This window comes from Pithys albifrons, chromosome 3 (assembly GCF_047495875.1).
Source record: "Pithys albifrons albifrons isolate INPA30051 chromosome 3, PitAlb_v1, whole genome shotgun sequence".
Classification (NCBI taxonomy): Eukaryota; Metazoa; Chordata; class Aves; order Passeriformes; family Thamnophilidae; genus Pithys; species Pithys albifrons.
The window spans coordinates 31,966,083-31,993,915 of NC_092460.1; the positions used below are offsets into that span (position 1 = coordinate 31,966,083).

The window sequence follows — 27,833 nt, forward strand, 5'->3', positions numbered from 1 at the left end:
ATTAAATTATTTCACCTAAAAAAAATAAACACAAAAGCTGTGGTCCGGCAATTGACTAGATCAGCTTGTGATCAAAGAAGCACCTAAAATTTGAAAGACTACTATTTCTTTGTTGCATCAGAATAATAAGTCTGTAATTCACATGCCTCCACATCATATGGTGGGGGTTCAGGAGCTTTTATAAAACAGATTAGTTGTGCATTAAAATAATTCCTCACAGTGGCTCCATTGCAAATTCTTGCACTGACCTTCTGGCTCAAATAAATATTCCTACAGGGCTCCTCGATTACAGCAGCACCAGTCAGAAAACACACAGCACATTTTACCTTGCTCTGCTGAGAGATTCGTTGGTGCTGATTTTCACTCGGCTTCACTGGAATTGGCTTGATTAGGTTGGGGTTGTTATAGATTGCAGAGGAACTGGTTATTTGTTTTGGCTCTGAGCAGGTCTTACACTGCAACAGAAAAGATGTATTTTTTAGTATGACTATCTTTTCCCTATAGTTCTCAACTGCAGTAAAAAGACATAACCAGGTATTCAATAATAAAAAATACTAACGTAGCACTGATTATTAAGTATTATGCTACTGGAAGGATTGTAACAACTGCAACCTAATTTTCTAAAACCACAAGACATATGTGAAATTGAACAGTTGTTTCGAAGATTTCCCTAGTATGAGACTTCGCTCTAATTTAAATCTCAGTACTTTTTTTAATCTGCTTTTCCTGCACTTAAAAGAACATAAAATATTTTTCAAAAGCACTTTGGAAACCAAGCAACAGACATGCTTTTCCTGCATCAATAGGCTGCTAGAAGTAGTTTAGATCCATGAAGGATTAATGTGCCCATAAAGAACATTTAAAATGCTTTTTTTTAAAAAGTGGAATTATAGTTTAAACACTTCTACATAAATCTTCACTTTGTGGGAACTTGGAGGATGCATGCACTTGCACAGAAAAATAATTAAAGATTTAATCAATTTGTAGAATCAGTATGTTTTCATATTAAATATGACAATATTAATAAAAATATTTATAAAAAGATGGGCAGAGGCAAATAACTAAAAGTGATCAGAGACATGGAATGAAGCCCCTATTTGACTGATACTAAAACAAGTGTAGAGAATTTTGTTTTTCAGGTTGGACAGATCCTACATGATACTACGTAGACCAAAACCACACTTCAGTAAGATTAAACAGCTTTTTTCTCCCAAACTGTTCTCTTTCTAATGATGCTGCTTTTTTTTCAACATACCTCCTTCTCATTGCTATTTCTCAGCATAAGGTATTGGGCAAAACCCATATAAGTTTTTTCTTTAACATAATGGATAGCATAGTCTTGAATATTTTGCAATGAGTTCTGCGGAATTTAAATAATACCTTTATTTCCTGGGGTATTTTAATAGACTGAATTCTTCAGAAGCCATAACTACCTTAGATTCCACTGCCTTACTCTGCAGGATACCAGAACTAAGCATATAAGCATGAGGTGAGAAGCAGCAGAGTTTAACAGAGTTGTCACTACATTTTTCAGACCAAATTCCTCAGCAAAATGAACATCAGTATATACAAAGGCCTACAGAGAATGACATTGACCCAGCTTGGTATCATTGTTGTGATTTGGTAACGTGGCTACTAGGCTGGTATCAAACACAGAGTAGTACATTGAAGAGAAAAAAAGCTTGTTATGATTTCAAAAGAATCTGTAACTATTGCAGATCAGAATATAAGGCCACGTTGGCAGATAGGGAGCACGGCCTTGCTGATGAGTAAGTCAGGAGCACTAGCATGACATTTTAAGCAACTTTCAGGTAGACAGGTAAAGAAGAAATCAGATGGCATCATCAACAAACAGCAGAAAGCAGCAGGAAAGAAATGTCACCATGCTCTTTAGTGATAGAACCAGAAGGGCACTCATCAGCTACAACAATTTTGTTTAGTTCAAAACTGTGCTCCTACAAAAGATGCTCAAGAAATCAAAAGGTTCTAAGATCAAGTCAAAGAAAGTCTCTGCAACATTGGAGAAAATGTGGTGAATGTGAATCAAAATGAGCAAGAACAACACTGAGTATGTTTTGATGAGTTTAGCAGAGACATTTGAGGAAAACAACGGCTCCGTGTTGTGAGATCTCATAGTCTACCTGTGCAATATGAAGCTCAGGCTGAACTGTCAAAGGAAACAGCCAGTGGATAATCATGGAACCTCAGTATTGTAATCCTCCTGACGCAAATGCCAAGTCACATCCCAATCTCATGCTCTGTAGTGGAAACCTGACATTGAGAGGTGAGCTACACAGATCTGTCAAGAACAAAGAGGAGATGCTAGAAAGTCTGATACAAGGAAAGAACATCAGCCACGACTTGATGGAACTTAGGAGGAGATGCCAGAAGGTCTGATACAAGGAAAGAACATCAGCCATAACCTGATGGAACTTAGAAGAGCTATGGAGATTGATGTCTGTGCTGAAAGCAATGAAGTGGGCTTGAATCAGAGCTTGAGTGCAGACCTAAAAGGCCGTGGACAGTGGGGATTTCCACCTAGCTGATGTAATGCAGCCATAAAATGACATTAATGAGCAGTTGCATGAAGGTGTACAAGGTGCTCAGCAGAAGAGAGCAACTAAAAGAGGACAAGAATAGTCTTGAGGAACAGCAGAAGCAGCAAGGCTTTCCAGCCAAAGCCCTGCTTAAGTGAGACGTATGGAACCACTTCAGACTGTTTAAGCACAGGAATGCTGACTCTGCATCATCCAGGCTGTGTATGGTAGTGCTCTCAGGAAAGCCAGACCTTCTGGATCCTGCCATCAAGTCTTTCACGCAGTCAACACACCAAAAGCTAAGGCACCTGAAAACTTTGAAACTATATTCCTGTTGGGTCAGGGCAGTACCAGTGGAACATTTTGCTTAGAAACAGTGAAATTGCAGGCAAAGAACAGAAACAGAAGTTCAAGGTGATGCTTACACACCACCAGAAATTATGTTCTTATCAAATGGCTCTGTGTCCTTGGAATGAAGAAGGAAGGTTCAGTTATACTGGACACAATCAAGCAGACAAAGGATATCCACTTAATCTGACCTTTACTAGATCAAAGATGGTGTGGTAAATGGGGAGATGCTGTAGGAGATCTGTGCAGCACAGAGCTAAAACCAGAGCTTGTCCTGCAGTACAAGGCACAATGGTTAAAGAGAAACACATTCCATCATGCTTCATTCTGTGCCCTCACAGCTCTTCAACTGTTTATCTCCCTGGCTATCACCTGTGGCTAACACCACTTTTTCTTACCAGAGATCAAGTGCATAATAAGTACATTTTTCAGAAACTAATTCAGTGGTTTAGCATCCTAAAGCACCATTAAAGAAAAAAAAAAAAAGGAGAGGGGAGCCTGTGTATTTTGTTTTGCATGTAACTTCTAAATGCGTAACATAATTTTGGAACAAGATATACCCTTCAAAATTAGTTACACCATTAAAAATTGAGCAAAATTCCTTAAAAGTTTTGAAAACTGGTGTTTTTATTCTACAGCTTCCAATACTTCAAAACACCCTCTTCACTGAAACGAGCAAAGAGGAGCACAACGTAATTCATAACTGATTTCAGCACATCTAAGTCATAATACATACACTGGCAAGAAAGCAGATGTCACAAAGCAGCAAAAAATCATGATTGCTCCAAACATATTAACATTAAATATAAAAATGGTTGTCGCTGCCTTTATTGATCAGACTCTTTTAAAATTTATATTGCTAACAAATCACATACATCCTGCTCCGAAGAGATCAGAGACTCCTAGTGCTCATGTTCCAGATGAAGAGGAAGTTATCATGTTATTTTTTATTTCCTTGGCAATCCCTTAAATGTGGAAAGATTAAAGATGAAGTAAGAAGCAAGATTTCAAAAGATCTTATCTGCAAGGAGAAAAGTCCCCAAAGCTATTATGTAAACAATAAAATTTCCTCTTCTTTGTCTTGATTTTCTGTGTGCTAATGTAAGGTAAGGTAAGGTAACTTCTTTTAGAATTTTTAGCTCCTTTTCATAGAATCTCAGCACAGCTTAATATTTTTCTAGTTTTCCATTTACAGTATTTTAAGATTATTTAACGGAAACCTCTTGAATGTTTTGTAACATCTTAAATCATGGTCTCTAATGCCAAGCCTAGATATTGATTCAGTATTAAAACATAGAAAAGATACCATGTTTTGGAAGTGTTTGTCCACTATAATACATTAAATCAGAAAATACAAAGACCCCAAGCTTCAAAATAAACTATACCACAACAAAAAGGGCTACATTTTACCATAACTCAAATAGTTTGCTATTACGGTTCTGAGGATTTTATTGGTAGCTACATTTCAGAAAAAAAATCCCCACATAAATTTAAAGAGAAAAAGAGATACATGTATTTCTAGACTCAGAACATTTATAAGCTTTATTACTGCATGACAGCACATAAGCAATACAGGAAACAGCAGTAGGAACCTGCAGGCTCTGTAACAATTTGCAGCTTATATATGAATAGTTAAAATTATTAGATTTTTATTCCCCAAAGTAAAACGTTTTTGATTGCTCAATAATAGAGAACATTATTAGTCCATTAGTTACTTCTTTATTTAGAAGCCTCAGAAGACCAAAGCAGCACATGGGCTGAAATCATACTACATTTCAACCTTTTCATTTCCTTCCATTAGTGTCTGAAAGTAGCTAACAATCACAATTAAAAGCAGTAACTTCACTGTCAAAGGCCTCCTCTGAACGAAGGCATTTGTACAAATCACAGAAATTATTACCACTTCACCCAGAAAAAGGGCACAACTCCAGGTGCTACTCAACAAACACGGGAGTTCTAAGGATCAAAATGAAAGGTGATTTACACCTGCTCTTACCCTCTACCATTCAACAAATAATCAATCATATACATGTTCTCCCTCTAGAAGTTTTTATTGATGGCATTCATTTCTTTTGAATCTTTAGCAAATTCTGCCAGAATTCTTCTACCAGCCACTACACATACGAGAGAGCAAACTGTCCAAAAGCAGCTTCACTTTTGAGTAAAACTATTCAAAAATGAAATAAACCAAAAATCAAATCTTTTATGATTCATAATGTAAAGCAGGAGCATGTTGGCATCATAGTACCGCCAAACAGAAATGTCCTGGTTTTCTAAACAGCAAGTCTCACCTTGGTATACTCATCTTTGGCCTTGGTGAGCATCCGTAGGATATCCACTTCTTTGTTATTCGCAGAATTCACCATCATTGGCGACACTCCTGTTCCCGTGCCCTGCTGTGCTTTGAATTGTTCCTGCTGAGTTAGGCTGAAAGTTGGAGGGGAGAGCAGAACACACAAGACAAAACCCCAGATAAAATATAAAAAGTTTAACTACAATTACTGTACAATATGTAATAGTTTGACCCATGGCTTCCTCAGTAACCATTGTATCTAAGGAAGTTACAAGTATTCCACACGTGTCTTCCACCTAGCAGGGGAGGAGTGGTTTTGTTTTTTTTCCTTGCTTGGCCCGGATCTGATCCCTCCAGTTGTTGGTGGTTCTCCTGTCCTAGGTGAGATTGTTTCATGCTTGAGGTTTTTAATTGTGTTTGTCTGAGGAAGCCATGGGTCAAACCATTACACAATATTTAATTGAAACTCAATAATTTTTGCTTTCCCCCCATCTATATTAAAACATGTATTAAGAAAATCTCTATTTAGAAATCTACATAAAACCATAATTTGACACGAGATTAATTTTCTCTCATCTTGACTACACTAGACCACAGAACAAAATTTCTGAGTCACAATTTCTATACCCAGAAGGAGCAGGGAATTTATAGTGTTATTCAGTTCTGCTGGTGGTGGAGGATGGCAAACACACACAAATCAGGCATTAACTACTAGCAAATGACCAATTTCCTGCCCCAGCTGTTTTATTATTATTGTAGAATGCTGAGAATTAAAACACACAGCCAATTGGCTGAGCAACAGGGTATTTTTTATCTATATGAAATACTGCTATTATAAACCACTACACGTGGTTTACATTTGCATGAATCCTCTGAAAACTAGGTTTTATTGTAGTAAATTACCAGTTTGAGAGCACCTAATCACCACCAACTGAAACCTGAGCTAGTTAACTAAAATGAGCTGTCAAAAACCTGGGTTTCCTAGGGTTCATTGCTTATTTCTGTAAATTCATCCCCATCAATTATTTCTTGGGTCACAACTGACTCATTTTAGAGCTGCAGGATATACAGCAAAACCAACAAACTCTACTAAACAAACCCTCAACACTGTCACAGTCTGTATTTCACAATGTTTTGTCACTGCAAAGTGAAACGCGGCAGGTAGTACTTAAAAGATGTACAGAGGAAACATGACCATCTTCCCATCCAGTATTTTATCACAAATCCTCTCTGGAACACAGTGGTAGAAGAGTTAGAGGACTTTGCTATGAGTTGATATGTGTGAGGATGAGCCTGTGTGGTCTTGTACTGCCGGGCACACGAATGGGCTTTGGGGCACTTGGCAATTTTGGCAATCAAACTTGATGTCACTCCCTCAGGAAGCTTCTGGCTACAGAAGCTGCTCAGAGCGAGACAGATGACCCAAAAAGGAGAGATCCACAGGTTTTTGCCTTGTGCTCTGTTAGTACCCAATGCTGTCAGCTTGACTGTATCCACTTCCCATGGCTTTTCTTGGGATGACAAAGGCATGGCTCTACATCATCCCTCCTCCTGTCCCTTGCAAGATTTGTGACACAGTGATATGTCCAACCCTTTATACCACAGGCAAGTGGAATATCCAATCACTGTCTGTTCCTACCCTGCCCTGTCATTGTATCCTCCACAGTACAGCTCTAAAAAAATTAGATAGTCTATGTTGATAAAATCTGTAAGACTTCAGCTGCTTCCTCCTCCAAGCAAACATGAAAGCCTGCAGAACAGTCATAAGAAAATGGTCATTAAAAACAAGCCTGTCTTTACGCCAGCCTGAGGGGAGAGCAGAAGAATGAGCCCTGTCCATCCTGGACACGTGAAGAAAGGAATGAGAGTGGAAAAAAATATCCATGAGATTCTTATATTAAAAACAGCTGAGAATACAGTTTTGTGTGATCTTCAGGTTGACACTGCAAAACTGAAGATTGTGTAACATGTAAAATAACACCTTTATGTACATGAAAGTAATGAATTCAAATATAACTGAAGTCTTGCTTTATATTCCAAAAACAAAGTGAATTTTGTACATATTGCTAAAAACATGAGGAAGCAGGAATTCAGCCATGATGTGTAAAGAGGACAAAACCCATATAAACTGCATTAATAAAATATACCTTCATGATTTCCTGCACTTACCTTGATTGGAGAAAAAAGGAAACAGTAGAATTAAAAAACAAAATCTTCTCAAACTGAAAAATACATGAAAACCCCAAAGAATACAATTCTTCAAAAATCTCTGAGTCATCAGTAAATAAATCATATCAGCTGTTACACTCAGATGTAGCTGTGAAGCACCCCTACCAATTAGGAAAAAGTATTGCAACACAGTGACATTTCTGATTATACCAAATTATACAATGGCTTGACACTTCCAACAAAGTTTATAAATACAAGTTTGAAGAAAAAAGGTATTATCATCGTAGAAATATAATGTGCATGGATGTACAGAAATACATACATAAAAAAGGCACAAAAATTCTTGTTTACCCATCACTTACTTTTTCATGAGCTCTGCGATTCTTTGGCATTCTTCCTTATCATAAAACCAAATCCCATATATGGACACTGTAAAGGCACATCAAACACAAACTATGAGTATCTTCTCAAACAGCAATTCTACCTGGTAGATATTTAAAAGTGACCTGTAAAGGAATTTTAAAGTTCATTTCTGTCTTGTATCTCCCCCATCTATAAACATAAAAAGACATTTGAGATCCTACAAAAATCAAAAAAAGATCAAAGGCACATCTCTAAACACATAAATTACAAGCTCTTAAATATTCAATGGAGGCAAAGATATTTGATCCTTTTCTTCAGAACACTACACCAGTGGTGGGGGTTTTTTTCTTTAAAATATTTGTAATTTTTTTTCAGTTGTCATATCATATCCATGAGGCTCCAGTGACTAGAATACTGCAGGGAGTGGTGCATACATACATAAGTAGGAAAATCTGTTTAGCTTTCAACAACATTCAGCTCTGTCTTATACATCAAAAAAGTTGTTGGAGTAGTACAAACATACCTCTGCCTCCCTGTAGATTTCCTTCAATGCTGCCCATTATTTTCACCACCAAAGAAGTAATTACCTGTAGCCAACCCCAAGATTAGAATTCTATGTAGAGGTTTAGATATTCCCTGAACTAAGCGTCTGCAGCAATGACAGATTTGAATTTACTAACAGTTCAAGATTTTCAAACATACACACTTGTTAATGAAACCACCATGATAATAAGAACCGTAACAGGACTGTTGTCAGTGCAGGTTCCAAAATCATCCTAAACAGGGAGCTTTTTTCCACTCACACCCATGTTACAACGCCCTGGTAAGATAGCCTGGGAATAAAACTACAATGCTGTCTCAAAGCAATCTGTCCACATTTCTCAGGGTAACTGTGCTAGTTTTAACCTCAGGCATCTGCTGTGAGAAGGGGAAGGCAGAAGCACCACAGATCTTTCCCTCTCCATTACCCCAGCCTTGGGCACCATCCACGTTCAGGGTAGCAAATAGGTGGGTGCTGTGTTTCTTCTCCCTCCTACCCTACTGCAAGCAAGAGTTTTCCCTTAACCTTACTAAGAAATGGCAGTTCCTAACATGTCTTCAAACATAGCAGGGGTTAGATTTCATTTGAAAATGGATTTCATTTGAAATGGATTGAGTACCTGTTTAAAAACAACTGCAACACTGACCCCGATGCTGTAATACTTCCTTGTACCAGCAGAATCCAAAGGCAATAGATCCTTCAGTTCCACAGGGCCAAACCTGTGGCACATGAAGTGTATGTTGGCTTTGTTAGTGTTTGGAGAGAAAATGAATGTACAGTTGCTCATCAGACACAAGTGTGATACTTCTCTCCATTCCCCCTCAGATTTTCAGCTGTGTGTTGTCTTCTATAGAACTAAAAATGGTTCAATACAGCACATTGGTGAAAAGCCTAAAATATCCCACAAATGAACAGGCACCCTGTAGACATACAAATATTGACTTTGTATGATTATTGGAAAGTGTAATGATTTCTATTATTCACCTAAACCAGGCAAGCAAAATAATATGCACCAATGGTTCTACAAATGTGCAATGTAAGAGCTGAACTGCACAAATAACCTCAGGTTTTTCTGACATAAGTATTAATATATGCATTTAAAATATACATTTAAAATATACAGTACTATTCTAGCACATTCCAATGGGCATCCAATAATAAATTGTGAATCTGTAGAAGAGTGTGTGAACAACTCAGAAGGTTCCAAAACACCAACCTGATATACAAAATTACACATTCTTCTGGTGAAGCACATTTAAAAACTTCTCGTCCAAATCACAAGTAACCCTACATTCTTCAATGCAACAACACAGCAAGCAGACTGAGAACCCCAGACAAGGCAAATGTGTTTTAATCAAGGTTCTTCTTTGTTATAAAAGAATCTCCAGTGCAGAAGAGTCATGATGAAATTTTGGCCATCTGCTCCATCTTCTCAAATGTTCTCACGTCTGCCACAGCTGGTGGCATCATCAATATGCAACACAGGTTGAGCAGTTTCACCTTTTGGCCAACTGATGAAACATGTCATAGACTATTCATGAGTATCTAATAAATCTGAAAGCTGCCAGTCCCTTGGAAATGCTGCAGTGCTTGTGGTCATAAAAAGCTGAAAGACTGGAATCAACAGCAGAAACAAACTAGTTTACCTCAATGTCAAACACAACTAAACTGTCTGTATAAAAGATCACTTCAGATTTTACAAAACTACAACTACTATTTTCAAATACAATTCCAACAAAACAAATCAATTTCAGATCACAGAATAAGGACACTGGGACTGTCCCACCAAATCAAGCCACTACTCCACAATATATCACATCTTAACTTCAGCTTTAAGTCAGGATACTGCAGATCCAGAGACCCTTAGCCAGGTGTAAGCTGAGCTTCAAACCCACTCACGTTTACTTTCTCACCTCAGTTAAATGGTACTTTCAACCCAGATTAGAAAGCATGGCTGAAATCAAGCTAAGACCAAAGCCCAACATGCTCTGAGCTTACAGCTCACCCAGTCGGCAGTGAAATCTTTCAGAAGTGGACAGTCCTACTCTTATTCCTTCCACACTTACCCCATCTGCCCAGGCCAGATAAGCACTTTGGAAATATGTTGAGAAATAATCACTCAGCTGCTCCATTTGTGGCAGCACAACATACTCCAAGCTTTTCATGCTTCTCATTTCGTGAGAATGAGGTACCAGTGAGAAGGCAATAACTTGTGGAAATCTGAGACACCTGGAGAAACCATGGCATAAATTCACACTACAGGAATGTATTTGTTATAATCTGCATTTAAGGGAGAAAAAGGGTAAATAAAAGTACTAAGAATGTGTGTTAAATGCCACCATCTTGATTGATGATGAACACAAAATGGCAAAAAAGAATTCTTGTGTGTGTGTCAACATATAAAACCCCACGAGGAGAAAAAAAACCCAGGATGACTATGAACTGTAACTGCCAAGCCAGGAACCTGGCACACTCATACACATACAATAATACTAATTTCACTGCAAGCCTTCTACCATTGTGAAAACACTGCATGTCTTACCAGGATTAAACCTACACAGATTACTTTTATCTGCCTTCCCTCTCTATCAGACTGACAAAACAGAATTCCTGATCTAAGTATCATCTGTAGAGTGGAAATTTCACTAAAACCTTCACATTAAAAATGAATCATGAAACAGCAGAGGCACAAAGTAAATTTTTCTACTGCTGCACAGAAGAGGAAATATTAAGTCACTCTTAGGCCCAGCTTCAATCATAGTCATCCAAGAAGAGAATATTGTAAAAAAACTGAAAAAAAAAGACACCAAAGTCAATCGATGACATTAAAGGAAAAAAAAGGTGCCAAAGTAGTGATGTTGTTAACAAGATTACACAAAACTAGAAGGATATTAATGCAACTAACAAATCAAGAAGATCCAATTAATATTGAATGGGAAGTTAAATAAATTACTTAAAGAATGTAACTGAAATTATTACATATTAAGGGATATCAGTCTTTAGAATTTTTAGAATGTGAAAAAGGTAGACTACTCAGAAATCAAAACTGAAACATTTCAACAAAGTCCATGAAGCATCTTTAATAACTGCATGGTTGAATTTTGGGAAGGACACTGTTTGAGTTTTACATCACGACTTCGGAGCCAATTCTACAGCTTCCGCCTTACAATTTTCATTTTTTGTCTACAGATTTCTCCTGTCCTCACAAACACTAGAGCACTTGATGCTATTTATAAGCAGAAGCTGACAGCTGCTATCTAGCAGAATTACAGATAACAATTTCTACCCTCTCAATATTTGAAACATTTATTTAGTTATTAAGAGAATACAGAATTTCTTACCAACTTCAATCATTCATTTTAAATATTCTATCAAAAAGGAAGACATTCTCTTGGATTATTTGTTTTACTCTTTATTTTTCCAGCTCTTAATTTTTAGTCTTCTGGATAGACATTTCCATTACCAAGGTTTTTGTTTCAGTGTCCCTGGAACACATGATTTTTAAGCTATTGCTCACAAGCTGCATAAAGTATTTAAGCTTGGTTAAAGTTAATACAGAAACAACTACTGACTAGAGACCCCTCTGTACCTAGAAAGTGTTTTACATTTGCTGGCATTAAAAAAAGAAAAGGAAGGGAAGAAAAGGGGAAGGGGAGCGGAAGGGGAAGAGAAGGGGAAGAAAAGGGGAAGGGGAGGGGAAGGGGAGGGGAAGGGAAGGGGAAGGGGAGGGGAAGGGGAAGAAAAGGGGAAGGGGAAGAAAAGGGGAAGAAAAGGGGAAGAAAAGGGGAAGAACAGGGGAAGAACAGGGGAAGGGGAAGAAAAGGGGAAGGGGAAGAAAAGGGGCAGGGCAGGGCAGGGCAGGGCATGGCAGGGGAAGGGGAAGGGAAAGGGAAAGGGAAAGGGAAAGGGAATGGGTCTTAATCTTTCATATTTATATCATGCTTTTTAAGGTACTTTATTCCCTATGTATGGTCTAGACACCTGCTCCTGAATATGTAAATCCTCCCTTGGCTACACCAAAAAGCAGCTTCTATACACACACCTTACAGGGTAGCCAATGCCTTTATGTTGGTCGTCTTTTCCCCTTGCTGTCTACCATTCATGTAATACGTGACTCCAGCAAACTATCAATGCTTGCATATCTTTTCCTAGTACTTTTTCAAATACTGCAGCCCCCAATTTGCAGCACCTACTGAGAAAAGAACCAAAGTGAGTTATACCCACAATAGTAATTTTTAATCTACAAGCTCTTCACTTAAAACATGAACTAAAGCATGCCATGTTCATTTCCCCTCTTCTACTCCAGTGTGTGTTCATTTCATCTATGATGTTTACAATCACAATACAAACACAGGATGTTCCTTCTACTTTGCTCAGGCTCAAGAGGTACAAGAGACTTGCCTGTTGAAGCTCTACATCCTATTCTGCAGCATAATGCAAGAGAGGATGGAACAAAGGGAAGAAAATATAGCGTGGCCAGCAGGACCAGGGAAGTGATCCTTCCCCTGTACTCTGCGTTGGTGAGGCCACACTTGAGTGTTGTGTTCAGTTCTGGGCCCCTCAGTTCAAAAAGGATATTGAGATGCTGGAGTGAGTCCAGAGAAGAGTAACAAGGCTGGTGAAGGGACTGGAGCACAAGTCCTATGGGGAGAGGCTGAGGGAGCTGGGGGTGTTCAGCCTGGAGAAGAGGAGGCTCAAAGATGACCTCATCACTGTCTAGAACTACCTGAAGGGAAGTTCTAGCCAGGTGGGCGTTGGTCTCTTCTCCCAGACACTCAGCAATAGGACAAGGGGGCACGGGCTCAAGCTCTGCCAGGGGAAATTTAACTTGGAGATCAGAAAAAATTCTTTACAGAGAGAGTAATCAGGCATTGGAATGGGCTGCCCAGAGAGGTGGTGGATTCCCCATCCCTGGAGGTTTTTAAACTGAGATTGGACGTGGCACTGAGTGCCATGATCTGGTAAATGGACTAGAGTTGGACCAAGGGTTGGACTCGATGATCTCGGAGGTCTTTTTCAACCCAATCGATTCTATGATTCTATGAAAATATAAAACCCTGCAGCTGAGGCAGCTGCACTGTCTTGGAAAGCTGAATTCCATCTCTGATGCTGTCCCAGAGATGTTTCGCAATGATACAGAAGCTGTGAAATGTCATCTTAAGTGGCTGCACTGACTCTGTGTGCTTCATTTCCAGTGTTTGATTTGAGATCCCAGACCTGAGTGTAAGACTGGAGTGCATGACCTGCAAAAACACCAGCGACTCAGGATCATAATCAAATCAAAGTCTGTAAGAAGGTTTTGAACATTTGAGTAAGAAATACACTGTAAAGATTTGGCTCAAATAATGAAAGGCAGGCACCCCTTGTTTAATTGGTTTCTGTAATTTTAACTAGTCTGCCCTAGGATCCCAATATGTAAAATGGGGAGAATAATATTTCTAATATGAGCAAGGTCAAACAGTTCAGTTTGTTCATAAGTTATCAGCTATTGTAGTGATTATTAGTGCACGAAACAACAAGAAAAAAGCAAGTAATAATTCTGTCCCCAGTGCAGAACTTCAGTGGCATGTAACAAAGCAAGAGACCCAAGTTAGGAGAAAAAAATCAGAACACTGAATAGCCACCCTTCATGTGAACACTATTCTGACTATTTGATACCTGAAACAAAGTCCTTATTGCAAAAGAAAATTATCACGCAATATAAAATTCCATAAACAGAGAGATTGCACAAGAAACCTTAATTTTGGTATTTCCTAGTTTAGCAGTCCTAAAGTTCTTTTAACTCTCAGGAGCCTTTAAGTTCTTTCAAGTACAACAATTTGCTTAGGTATTTTAGGTATTTAAAACCAAAACACTAGGAAAAAAAAAAATTGTCCTATTTTGCCATATTGATAGTAATGTGGCTTATCAACAGGACTGGAATTTTTAGATCTTTTGCTTCTCTACATTGTGCAAAACTGCATAATACAACATATATATTAAATATGTATTTGCTTCTAAATAATGAATACACAGCTCTAGATACATCCTTGTATTTCAGGAGGTTTCTAAAGGGGAACCAAAACTTTTATAATTTCTCAGGCACAAAAATGTCAATAAACTGAAGCAAGGTAAGAGGTTTTCAAGCAACAAAAATGTGTACTTTGATATGAGCTTAACCTTAATTCCTAAAAGGCTCTGAAAAGACCCAATCTGTTAAATCAACAGACACTCATTCTTTCATTTAAAGGTTGATAGAGCTCCTAATCCACTTATTTGGGGAACTGCTAATAAAGAGAGGGAAAAGGATGATTTGGTATTTCTATTATTTCAAATGTTTAAAATATTAAATATGAACAACAGGAAAAAAACCCAACCAACCAACCAACACAATTATAAAGGCAAAAGAACTTACTCAGAGACACGTTAATGCAAAGCAATGATCAGACATGGAGAGCAAAAAAAGTAATTTTTCACCTTGACCAGTGAAATTCAAGTGAGGAGAGAACTGTTCAAGTAACTTTCTTAAAAAAGATAACCAGAAAATGTGCAACAACAGCACACCCAAGGAAATTTAAAAGCCTCTCAAAACCCCTTCCCCCCAAAGCAAATGGTTTGAAAGTGGGCAATGTTTTGCAACACTACTGAAGTAAAGACTAAGTTCCTTACCACCATATGTTTAACTGTTCCTGGAACTAGGCCTTAAAAATGAACATAAGAAACAAATTTTGTTAATAGAATGGACCTTGAAATGTCCCTGTCATCTTGTACCAGTCATGAAAGATGGGTGACTAATTTACAGACTTCCAGATAGAGCCTGCAAATATTTCTGATTTCATGAGGCAAAAAAGGGACAACACAGAGATGGCAAACTGTTTAGTAAATAATGTCTGTGGCTCTACTGTGATAGCCTGGACTTCAGGCAGATTTTTAAATCAAAATTTATCAGAAATTCTTTTTGGAAAAAAATCAGCTCTATAGCAGACAAACAAAATTGGCTCCCTGCAACACCCCCTAAAATAGTCTCAAAGCTGAAGTTCTGTTAGTACTGCAGGAAAATTTAAAGTCCATTGATCCATATATTTCCATAAAGCTCAGCAGATGTAAGAGTCCATCAGCAGGTTCTTTACTTTTTCTGGAATAGAGCCCAAATGCAAACTGTATGTGCAAGATTTCCTTTAAAATGCATTCTGTTGATGCTACAAGAAATTTTTAGTCATGACACAGGAATAGCATCTATGTTATGATCCATCTGGCTTAGTGCATTTAGCTTTTTCCCCACACCACTGGTTTGCCAGTCCCACCTCCTGCCATTGCATCATCAGTTCCAAATAAATTTTAAATCATGATGGTATGTGACACTGAAATGAAGGCAGGAAGTCTGTAAATGCCAGGCTATCAACTTCTTAAATAACAAGTTGTCCTAATAAATCATTTTATTGTTCTTATTTATAAGCTGCTCTTAAAAAACAAGTGGTTCTCATTACTATTTCACAACAGACTTCCAAAATGTCCCCATCAGACTGGAGCTCCACTGCCTTTTGTAATGGAAACCACTGCAGAATGTCACTCTAGGAGGGTAAAAGCAAAGTGAAGAGGTATTAAGAGAAACAAACGGTGGGGGAAAGTCCTGTTCTAGTTTTTACATAGATAGACACTGACTTTAGCAAGGTCAGTGAAAAAGTCTGCAGCAAAGGTAAAACCTACATCCAAATATCCTGAGACAACAACAGCATCCTTCCTGTGAAATAAAAACCCATCAGAGAATGGCTTAGTGGAAAAAATCCCATAGCTCCTCAACATCTGAAACTATTACCTTTACTAGCTCCGAATTCTCTGCTTAGTTTCTATAGCAAATAACAAAATGTCTTCAACACTCTGAAATGAAGCCAGGCCCTGGTCTAGAGGAATCATCTGAACATAACACAGAAATGCCTTGAACAAATCCAGGCTAAATATAGATCTGCATCTTCTGCACTAACAGAAGACTATCACAAGTAGAGGAGGTTAAACCAGAAGCCATGCTCTTGATTCTGTGCACATCACATCGTGCCTAGAGGTGAAAAGCAGTGAGAACTCCCCTCAGTCAGGGAGAATGGGATAACACAGCTTTTCCAACCTGGAGACAAAACAAAAAAACCCTGCTTTTATTTGAAAGAATAGGAAGGAGAGCTGCCTTCAGCATCTCAATTTCCAGACTTTTATTTTCATCCTGCCTTCCACTATGTTAAGAAAAGCAGCAGCTTCCCTGTTTCTTGTGCTGTATCCGGGCTCCCAGTCCCATGGGGATAAAGGCTGCACTCCTGGATGTACCACACGCACTTGGTGGAGGGATCCTCAGGATCTGAACATCACAGTTTTCATTTATAATTTAGTCCAATCTAAGAATGTATTCCCAATTATTTTTAAAGTGCAGCATCTCTGAGGTACCTGACAAAGGTCAAAGTACACCTCTTACTCCAGAGCTATAGCCGAGGTCAAGGTCAAGTTATTTTCCAAACTCTGACGATGTTATTTTTGCAGTATAATAGAAGGGGAAGGGGGGGGAGGGAAAGAAAGACTATTTTAACCTCAAATAGGTGTTCAATAGCACGTAATTTTTTCCTGAAATCTGAGTTTTTACTGTATTAGTGTGATGAGCTGTCATTCCAAATGGCTTCACTCCCACAAAATAATGAACAACTTCAAAAAGGGCTTCATGAGGAAAATAAGCAACTTTAACTATAGATGATGTTTCTAATTCTGACTGGTGTGATCTCATCTCTTGTTTCTTCATTGCATACCTTCAGATCCTAAGTAATGGAAATATACTTGCAAATCTGGACTAAGTTCTTAGCCTTCAACAGGAGGAGTTACTTGTATATACTTGTTTATGTAACAGGAAACATGTCAGAAGTACCTTAAGACTAAAGAATTTTAAAAAGCCTCACTTTTGTTATTTTGCTGTTTGTATACTCTGTACACACCAGCATTTTGGAGGCAGGCAATTTTTTCATTTTTCTTACACCATCTCTATTTCTGAAATGGTTAGAAAAACAATCAAAAAATCACATAGAAATAGGGAAAAGTAAAGCCAACTACTCCTCCCAAGATTGTGAATGTTTAGCTCATGTTTACAGCATATCTTATGTATTTCCTTTTATTGCTTTGCCAGAGCCTGTTAACATGTTATATTCAACACATTAAAGAGTTCTCTACTGCTCTGTAGCCATCCCTTCTCTTGCAGTCAGCTGTTCCATTGCCTTCAGTAACATCTGCTTGTCTGTAGAGCTGCAGTCAGAAATTTTCAAGTACATACAATTTTCAGTGATATAATACAATTTCATAGGCACAGAAAAGCTTTTCCCTGTTCTCACATAATGACAGGCAAACTGTAACAGGTTTACTCGACTTTGTGGGTAGGTTCACACTGTATTCACAGGGTAATTTTCAGTAGATGGCTGCATCCCTGAACCCTTTTATCATTCATATATGGTCACTGTATTTTTACATGCTTGAAAGCTGAAGGATCATTAAAGGATTAATAGAAATGTTCCACCTGCAATTTTCTTGTGAAATTGCAATTTAGCAATTTCTTTCATGAAGATAAAAATATCACCTTGTTGCTTTTTTCTTTTGATTATTGTGATTAATTTTAAATGTATTTGTATATCTTTCAAAATTTTATTTTAACTACTGTTGTTAGTGTTTAGATTACTTAGTAGTTTACTGATTTTTCTGCATTCTTGCACACAAGACATTCTATATGGGTATATGTACAAAGGGAGAAACAGAATGTACCCCTGAGATCAAGTTTGTTACCAAGAAAACACAGTTTCAGCAGTAAACATTTCCTTATTTTAAACCTGTAATCAGGAAAAAGCTCCACATTTATCAAGTTCATTTTATATTAGCAGCAAGACATTTCACAATGGCAGCTCTGGGGGCTACCCTGCAACTTTGAATCCCTGAATATAGATTAGACATATAGCTAAATTTTAATAAAAATCTGGAATTTTGCACTGGATTATTTCTATTACAGCAATTGTATTATTTTCACACAGAGAGTAAAAATGTGTATTTCATTTTCCTTCAGAAGTCAGCAGTTTTTTACTAACTCATGCATAATCCTTTAGGAAAAAAATACATCTGTAATCATCTTCTGCTTCCTCAGTCTTACCCCTCCTTCAGCTTTTAACTCTCAGTGCAAATTTGAACATCTACTTTGCTTTCTGTTAGAGAGAGAAATATTCATGTGAAAGAAATCAGAAGAAAAACAAGATATAACAATAAGAAAGCAGTAAAGCCCTGGAGGAAGGCATATGATACCTTACATAAAAATCCAATGTTATTTTTCTCCTTTTTCTAATTATTATGAAATTTCACAAACTTCTTAATTGAGAGATGTTACACATTCCCATATAGGGGGGATTAACACTGTACCTTATTAAGCAAATAATACTGAAATTTTACAGAAAGGCAGTTTGTTTGGCAGAGACAAAAGAATTGGTAGAGCTCATCAAACTAAAAGTCTATATACTGTCTAAGACAATAACCAACACCAGATGATTCACAGGAACAATATTCTTTGTCCCTTTATTGTTGACTTCTGACCTGAAGCGTGTGTCTTATATCACTTTTTTTTCCCCCGGCTACAAAATCTCTGATTGGTTTTATTCATATAAATAGTAGCTCTGTTATGCAAAAGGATCACAGAAACAGGTTCCTAAGCATATGTATGTCCAAAATAATGGAGCTAGCAGGTAAAACCCACTGGGGTATTTTTAAAGATTGATTTTAAGCAACGCTTTGTGATATGAAGACTTTATATTTTATTAAAGGGAGCTCTGCTTTGAAAAACCAACAACTGGGCTGCAGCCACAACCATTAAAGCAGAGCAGACAGCAGGCATTAAGCCCAACACTGTTACTAGTTTGTATGCCAGTTAAGTCAAAAAAGCAACACTGCATTTGCAGCCTGAGTGGAATTCCACTGGAGCACTTGCACCGTGTTTCTGGATATAACACATTCCTTGTCCTTTAAAGGGTATGCGATCTTACACTTGGGAAGGGTTTCTTTCCTTTTTCCTCCTGTAATTGAAAAGTATTGTTTACTGCCGATTTAAGGCTTGTTTTGACAAAGGGAACGCTGATGAGGCACTCAAGAGCTCGCATTAAATCAATGTTAGACAGAAGTGAGCAGCTTGTATATGCGCTGTGGGATACACTTGCTCACATATTTATCTTCCATGTTTTGAGAGAAGGTTACAAATATTTTTATATATATACACACACATATAAAAGAGTGCGAGTGAGCAAGCTCACATTCCAAGAGAAGTTTTCTGGCTATGTCAGGAGTGAAGTCCACCCTCTGCTAGACAAACCTATTTCTTTCAAGCACAAGAGGATATTATCAGAGAAGTCCGTGCTGATATACAGAAACCAGAGATCGCCATGGCTCGGTGAGGTGATGAGCTGACGGGTGGATGGCACCCATTATCTTCACTTCTCAATCCAAGTTTTCCTGAAAAACGACAGGGGGAGGAGAAGGCTGCAACTGAGCATAAGGCACAGAGGACAAGCAGAGGATTAGGAGTGGAGATCAAGAAAAGGAAGGATAATGCAAGAGATATTGCAGAGGTTTCTGAGCTAGAAAATAGTTTCTAGATTAAAAGATCCAGTTGCCAGTAATTTAAAACAGCATTCGAGTTTTAACTTCTGTACAAGGCTACTACATAAAATAACTCTGAAGCAAGAAAAAACGGACCAAAAGGAATGTGCCTTTTCTATCTATAGAAAATACACTGAGGTTCAGCTGTTTGAACTGAACGCTCCTCGGAATTTTAAAATGTTTCAAGCCTTGGTTCGGCAGTATCACCCACTACCCAGCCACCAGCCAGAACCTGACACCAAGTACAAGGGGAAACTGGTGCATGAAACTCAGCTGAACTGCTTCTACATCAAACCTGGAGGTAAGAGAACACTACCCAGTCGTGTGCACACAAACTGTACTGGTATCCACCTGCTGAGTATTGCTTTCCTATTTAAACAGAGCAATCTGCACAATGTAGGAGACTACACTAATAACTTGTAGCAATATTTGGTGCTAATGTACTGTGAAGTCCTGAATGTGTGATCATGGTACCACAGATTAAGGTACTTGAATCTGTGGAGTTAAGCAGATGAATGGCTTCTCTTAGAAATATATTGTATTTTGAGCATCTAATGGAAATTTCTTTCCCACTTCCACTGTGACAGGATTAAAAAAAAAGAAAAGGAATGCAAGTGTAAGGAAAAAGAAAGAGAAAGGTTTATGTTTTTTTTAAGACAAAGAGTCTAAGAAGTTTAAAACACACAAACGCTGGAAATAATAAATACGTGTGTGCACATGTGAAGGGATTAAGCTGCAAAGGCGATTACGCAAGAGATTTCTGGAAAGCAACTTGCTCTGTAATATTCTCGTTTGCAGAAGAAATATGTAGGCATTCATGTACACATTTACCCTGATCTTGAACACCTACCACTTTATGCTATACAAGGAGGAGTGTGTGAAGCAGAGGGTATACAAGTAGTCACAGGAAAACAACCTCTGGAAAAAACAATTATCTGTTCCAACTTGAACTCTTGAGCGTTACTGCATCATATGCCTATCTTATCTTGAAAAGATGTCCGGAATTCCCAGCACTGGCAGTACACTCTCAACAGTGAACCTCTAGACAAGCTAATATGTTGCTTATATGTTGACATCCATAAATGGGAAAAAAAAGACAGTGTCTAGCAGATACTCACAGTATGACTGTCCTTCCATTCTATACAGGAACTCATCCATGACAGCAGGATGCTCAATATGTGCTTTCAATTTTATTCCGTGCACTTTTCCTACAAATTGTTTGCCCAGGCAGAGGTACAGTTCCACTATACACAAAATAATTACCAGCCATGAAAAAACTGCATAGCTGTGTTATCTTAGCTGCTTAGCCTGTTTCTTCTCACTTGGCATATAGCTTACTCTGACTTTCAGATTGGACTCCACCATCACACAGAACAAGAAACCTGCGTTAGGTTTACTGCACTGCTTTCCCTTACACTTTGTTTCAACCACCTTCAAGGCACTACAGAAACACATCATTAGATTGAAAAGATGGCTGCAGTCATCTCCCAGGCACTCAGCAATAGGACAGGGAGGCACAGACTCAAGCTTTGCCAGGTGAAATTTAACTTGGAGATCAGAAAAAAAATTCTTTACAGAGAATAATCAGGCATTGGAATGGGCTGCCCAGAGAGAGGATAGATTCACCTTTCCTGGAGGTTTTTAAACTGAGATTGGCCGTGCCACTGAGTGCCATGATCTGGTAAAGGGACTGGAGTTGGACCAAGGGTTGGACTTGATGCTCTTGGAGGTCTTTTCCAACCCAATCGATTCTGTGATTCTATGACTCTGTGATCATAGTTACAGCTGCCAAAGGCCACTTCACGAAGGGAAAGGGTTCTAAATTGTTTGCTTTGCTCAGTCAAAGACTTTCACAACAGGTAACAAATCCTCAGAGTAGGAAGAGTGAGGAAGATACAACTAAAACATTCTTTGAAGAAAGTCTGAATAGAACTATCTGTGCTGAACTGGGAAGAGTGACAAAAGGGACATGGTGTTATACATCAAAACTTGTACCTTACACCTTAGAACTTGTATGAACAAATTCCACTAAAAAACATAAACTGTATTTAGTTTTTCCAGCACTGGAAAAACTAAATTTAGAAATACTTACTAGTACAAACAATTTTGCTTTAAAAACAACAAACAAAATGGGATATTGCAGCTTTTCCTCTTTTTTTTTTTTATTTGAACCCTAAAAACCTAAGTCATAGATCATTTACTCTCCACAATAAGCAGAAAAAACCCCAAACACCCTAAAGTAGAATGAACCAATACCTGCTAACCCTAGAATCATAATAATAATAACGTAGTTTGGTTGGGACCTCTGCAGGTCATTTATTCCAGGCTTTTACTCAAAATATGGCCAGCTTCAGTAAAAAAAAGACTTAGGAAAAGAGGAAATTATGATCAACTACCAGTTTACACAGAAATTATATTCTATGGCACTTTTCCAGTCAATTTATGGTTAAGTAATTTGCATACATGCCTACTACTTTAAACCAAGTTTTTCTGTCCTTTTCACTACATTTAAAATTCACCTCTTTCATAGATTTGTGCAGAATAGTTACAAAACCAGTCTGGGTACTCTAGAACAGGCAAGCCAAACAACCACTAGATAGCAAAATCATAATTCCTGATCTTAAAACTCCCTTGCCTTGAGCCAGAACTGCTGCATGTCCATCCCTACCCAACTGCAAAATAGTATTAAGTTATGGAATGAAGTTGCAATAATACTTTTATATCTCAGCAGGCAGACTTTCAAGGTTTTCAGGCATCCTTAAAGATAAAAATGAGACAGAAAGCACAAAGATCTAATAGATACATGTACATATTTTATGGGTTTAGTTACAAAAATGTAAATTGGTATCTATACCACTTCCAAGGGCCTCTTTATTATTTTTTGTCATTCTGAAGCAATTTTTACCATTTTCTAAGCACACCAAAATCATCAGTTAGTTGAAATATAGACCACAAAAGGAGGCACTATATGGGAAACAGTAGGAAATTAGTAATGCCTTTGTACACTAGCCTATGAACAGATAATTTCTGAGTATAGGTAGAAGGAAGTCAATTAACTGAGTACGGGAGAGCATCTCACAGAAAAAAAAAATCATCACTATGCACTTGATAAATAGAGGCAATAAGAAACTGTCTTGCTTCTCTCAAGAAAATTAGCACATGACAAACTATAAAGCAGTGAACTTGGACACAAACTGTAAAACAGGTTTCAAAAAAGAAAAAGTATATAATATGACAAAGCTCTTGCTGCAACTTTCATTTCCTGGGTTTAGAATTAGCTTACTAAAACATTAATTATTTTCAGTATGCATATTTTCTTGTGAAACTTGCAAAAGGAAAGTGATACCTGCACTGAAGTGGCAGCATCCCAACACCCTCAGCAAAGCCGAGGCTTCACTTGAAGGTCAGGAACAGGCAGGGAAGATAATCATGACCTCCTTCAATTGTTGTTCTGTCTTACTGCATACATGATGAATTTTTATAATGCTGATCAAAGGAGAGGAATTGGAGTGGAAGGAAGGAGGAGAGGTTTGTTTGTATCTCAGAGACAAAAATGTCTCGAAGGACAGAACCTCAGGTGAACCACAAGCATTGGTATTCTGAATAAATGGCAGTATTCAGTCCAGGCAGACTTCTTAAAAGAAGCTTTACCCAAATCCGTTTTGCAAAAAAACAGGCTGAGAAGAATATACTCCTAAAGAGGGCAAGGCCCTTCTGCCAAAATTACTTTGAATTCTATAGTTTGAGGTTGCACTTCTGTTCCAAATTGACAAACATTTTTCAAAGAGTTTTAAACTACAGAAATATTTTCTTCAACAAAACATGCAGGTTGTAGCAAGCCAGAACAATAATTCTGCAATCAAACTTAACCTCAAAAAAATTGTTTTTAAGTTTTTTAGCTGTGACAAAAAACACTGCACTTTGCTTAATGATGCTGCAGTGGAAAGCCATGTCATATTTTTGGATTAGTAGACCACTGAATTTAGGGAAAAATAATACAAATTGAACAAAGTTAAAAACATGTAAAGGTATTTGTTTCAAACTTCTGAAAGAAAAATGAGCATTTGGGGAATAATCAAGTGAATGCACGTGGCAATTTACTGCATTCATCCTGCTGGGGTTTTTGTTATTGGACCAGATACTGTATGTTGGCAGGCAGGAGGCTGATAAATAATGCTCTCCATTCTAAACTGACATTTTTACCAAAACCAAAAACCAAACAGAAACTCTATTACATCATAAAAACAAAGCCTAGAATATCTATTTTGCCTGTCACAATGGAAACAATTAAGCAAGTAGTTGTTTACTGGGCAATATGCAGAAGGCTGAATCTAAACACACACACAAGTAAATTTAGCCACCAAATGCTGATTTCATTCTCAAGTAAAAACACATTTCAGAAGAAAGAAGAGATTTAAAACACCCCATTACAGAACGTGTAATGTAATAAAGACTACAAACATATTGCAGGGTAAAAAAGACACCACAGTATCCAAAAGATGATTGTTTTTCATGATAAATGCATTTTTACATATCACTCATGGTCTTATTGTTGTCTCTACTTTCCCTTCAGAGGTAAACTTCTAACAGCCTTCAAACTATGCAATGCTACTTGCAGGGTCACTGGGTTTTCAGAAATGCCAGCAGTGGTGGGACACTTGTTATCCATTTAGCAATTTTACAAAACACATTTACTTAGAAGAGTGAACTGAAATGAGCTACAAGAAGATGAGTTGTTCTTTTTAAGAGGGCTCTCAGGTGTTGTAATTTTGAATTTAAGAATGAAATAGTTTGAAAAGAATATACACCATTATCTTTTCCTAAACATTTTACAGTCACTTGTTCCCAGGCAATATATTTGGAAAAATAATTATGACCTACAGAGGAGAGAAGAAAACCAACCCAAACCTCTAAAAAAAACCCAATCAACAAAACTTCTCTGTACAGCTGCAAACTTCCCTCTCCCTTCCATTCCACCCACTAGGCATCTTTGGGAAAATAATACAAAATTAAAAGGGTTCTCACAGACACTTAGTGGCAGGTTGAACTGGACAACTGAAACAAGTATGAGCTTATGTATGTCTCACATGTGCCTAGGCCAGTTTGCCAAAGCCAGGCATGTCTGGCCTGCTTTTGTACTACTCACTGAACCTCTGTTAAGGCTCACGTTCAGTAGACACACCTGACTGGAAAGGCTTGGTCCTGTTTCAAGCCCAGGAGATGACAGGAACAAAGGCCTTGCTACAAATGTGGCACAGAAATTAAAAGTAACTGCGATGCCAACAGGTACAGAAACTTGTCAGAGAGTATCTGCTGATCTGTCACACAATTCATTTCTCCAAGTCATGTAACAGAAAAGCACCCAATTAACCTGTACAGATCACTGTCACAATTAGCACACTATTTTAAGGTAGGATCTTGTGTTCTTCTCTGGCAGCTGAAATGCTCAAGGTGAAGCTGACTCTGAGATACACAGCCTAGTAGTAACCAAATCCTCTGCATCCTGTAAGCATGAAAAACAGTATTTGGTGATGAAAAGATAAATCAGCCAATTGAGGAATTAATTCAGTGACCCAGCACAAAGGCAGAAACACTCGGTACAATACACAGTTGTGAGTAATTATTATATAGCTGATCAGTGCTGAAGGGAGAAAATTAAATTCATTTTATCAATAATTTACTGCTATGTATTTCTTCTGAACTATCTGATATTATTCAGCACAAAGCCTTAAGCAACAGGCTCTAAACACTGGTTTTCACAATAAATATCAACAAAAATTAATGAAAAAGTAGTAATTATGTAGTTAAGATTACTAAAATAGAGAACTCAGGACATTTTTTAAAACTCTTAAAATTTTCAGATGATCTAAACAAAACCAGAACTCTCAGAAAGAAAGCATCTAAAATTGCAGCTAACTACGTAAGTTTAAAGGGCACATTGAAAATTCCCTATTTGATCCATAAACCCCCTGTCCCTTGGTGGACAAAGATTTCTGCTGGCATTAAAAACTTTAATTTGAGCTTCCCTCCTGGCTTTGAAATGATTAACCTCAGCTCTACTCTAACAGATTTCCCAAACCAAACTCTTCTGTGAAACAGTGGATCTGTGCAAACATAAACTGGCATGGATCCCAAATCCAGCCTGAAAAATCCTGGGATTAGACTAAGTGTCTCCAACATGGTGTTTAGACAGTATTTCAACTTAAGATGACCAGGATCACATGGAATGGAACAATAGAAGAAATACAAAAAAATAATAAAGTAAAAAGGAAGATTAAATACTCCTTTTCTTATTTTAAATATTCTTAAAACTTTTATTTATTGAGTATAACTTTGGAAAAACCTTTCTGTTGTAATCATACATTGGATGCAAAGCAAGCTTTACAAAATAACAGCCATTACATGACAAAATGTTGGCGGATTTGTCCAGTACACAAGTACCACCTTTTGCTTCCAAGAGGTTTTATTTTAGACTGTGTGGTACAACAAGCCATATTCTGCTGTACTGAAATGAAGCTGGTTTCAACAAATATTCAGAATATTGGAAGAAACAAAACACTGGGCACGACTTCTTTGTTCCTTCAAACGCCTTCTTTTGTATTTTCCTGAAATTTACATTATGACAAAATCCAAATATAAGTCCTGCTATATGGGAAAACCACTATACCAATGGGGAAAACACAGGAAACCGTTAGTTTTTTCAGATCTAATGAGAAGGCATGTATGAAAAATAGCACAAGTCACCAAGTCAAACAAAATGTTAGAAAAAGATAACTTGTTTCCAGATACTGTTAAGTATTACTGCCAAACTGTCCACTGCTTTGCCAAGTAAACAGCTATTACCAAGTACTCCTTGTTAGAATCTGAAAGCAGGAGATAAAAATAATATTACAACATCAGGGCCTAAACCCCACACATTTTCAGGGCTGGGGATCTTTTAACTTCTTTTTTCATGATTACATTCAAGGGAACGATACAGTAAAGAGTGCCATGAAGACAAAAAACTGTCTGATCTCATGGCTGAGAGGTCCTAAACTAAAAGAAAGGTAGTTCTACTCCCATGTTGCCACTGGCAAATTGTTGGTGTAGGTGTTGGGAGGGTCCACCCGAGGCAGCAGCTCAGCCCCTGCAACCACTTGCTCCCTCCCCTCAGTGGGATGGGGGAGACAATCAGAAGAGCAAAAGTAGTTAAACAGGTTAGTACTTATATTTGAGACCCTGCAAATCCAAAAGACTGACATCTCTTAGTAAAAACAGCTCATACCCCCCAAACTCCATGATTTTTCATCTAATTAAAAAAATTAACAAATCACAGTTTACAGGTAGTAATCAGACTAAAGATTGACTGACTTCATGTCAGCACAGAGTTACGGTCTCAACAAAAATGTAGGTACTAGTATATACATACATAAACTCCTAACGGAATTTCAAAGTGAGATTAAAGATTACTCTTACATAAGAATGACCCTTCAAAAACAGATGGGATAAATAGGTCTCATGGTACTTAAAATCCTAATGTCCTAGGTCAGCCTGGATATGTCTGCATTTCTTTTCAGTTTCTTTGTGAATTCCAATTCTTTGTCAACCTAGAAAATACTCTCAAAAACAGCAGTTTCATTTAGGCTATTTAAAATGTTATTTCTGTATTGTTTCTACCACATAGTGCGTGTGAACAACAGGATTCCCTCTTGATATACTTTCCGACTCCAAATTAGTTTATGAAGTAAAGAAGTCTAGCAGATTACGAAATTGGGCTGCTTTGCATGCCACTGATTGCTTTTGCCTTTACTTCATCCAGGGGGAACACTTCTGCATCACAGTTCACATAAAACATTTTTGCAATCTGCTTTTATGCATCAAGGACAAAGCACAGACCATACCACAGCTCCACTTCCAAGCACAGATACAAATTTTAGATTTACAACTGCTCATTCTCATGTAATTGCACATTGTA

At 37.7% G+C, this 27,833-nt stretch overlaps 1 protein-coding gene across 3 annotated transcripts in view; it reads right to left on the reverse strand.

Moving 5' to 3' along the window:
• DCP1B (decapping mRNA 1B) overlaps positions 1-27,833 on the reverse strand; it is a 44,479-nt gene that overhangs the window by 10,726 nt on the left and 5,920 nt on the right. For all 3 annotated transcript variants that reach the window (XM_071551253.1, XM_071551254.1, XM_071551255.1), the window contains exons 4-6: positions 7,710-7,776; positions 5,177-5,312; positions 327-455 (exon numbers count right to left, since the gene is read on the reverse strand). In XM_071551253.1, coding sequence (XP_071407354.1) covers positions 327-455; positions 5,177-5,312; positions 7,710-7,776 — 332 coding nt within the window. The remainder of the gene's footprint in view (positions 1-326; positions 456-5,176; positions 5,313-7,709; positions 7,777-27,833) is intronic.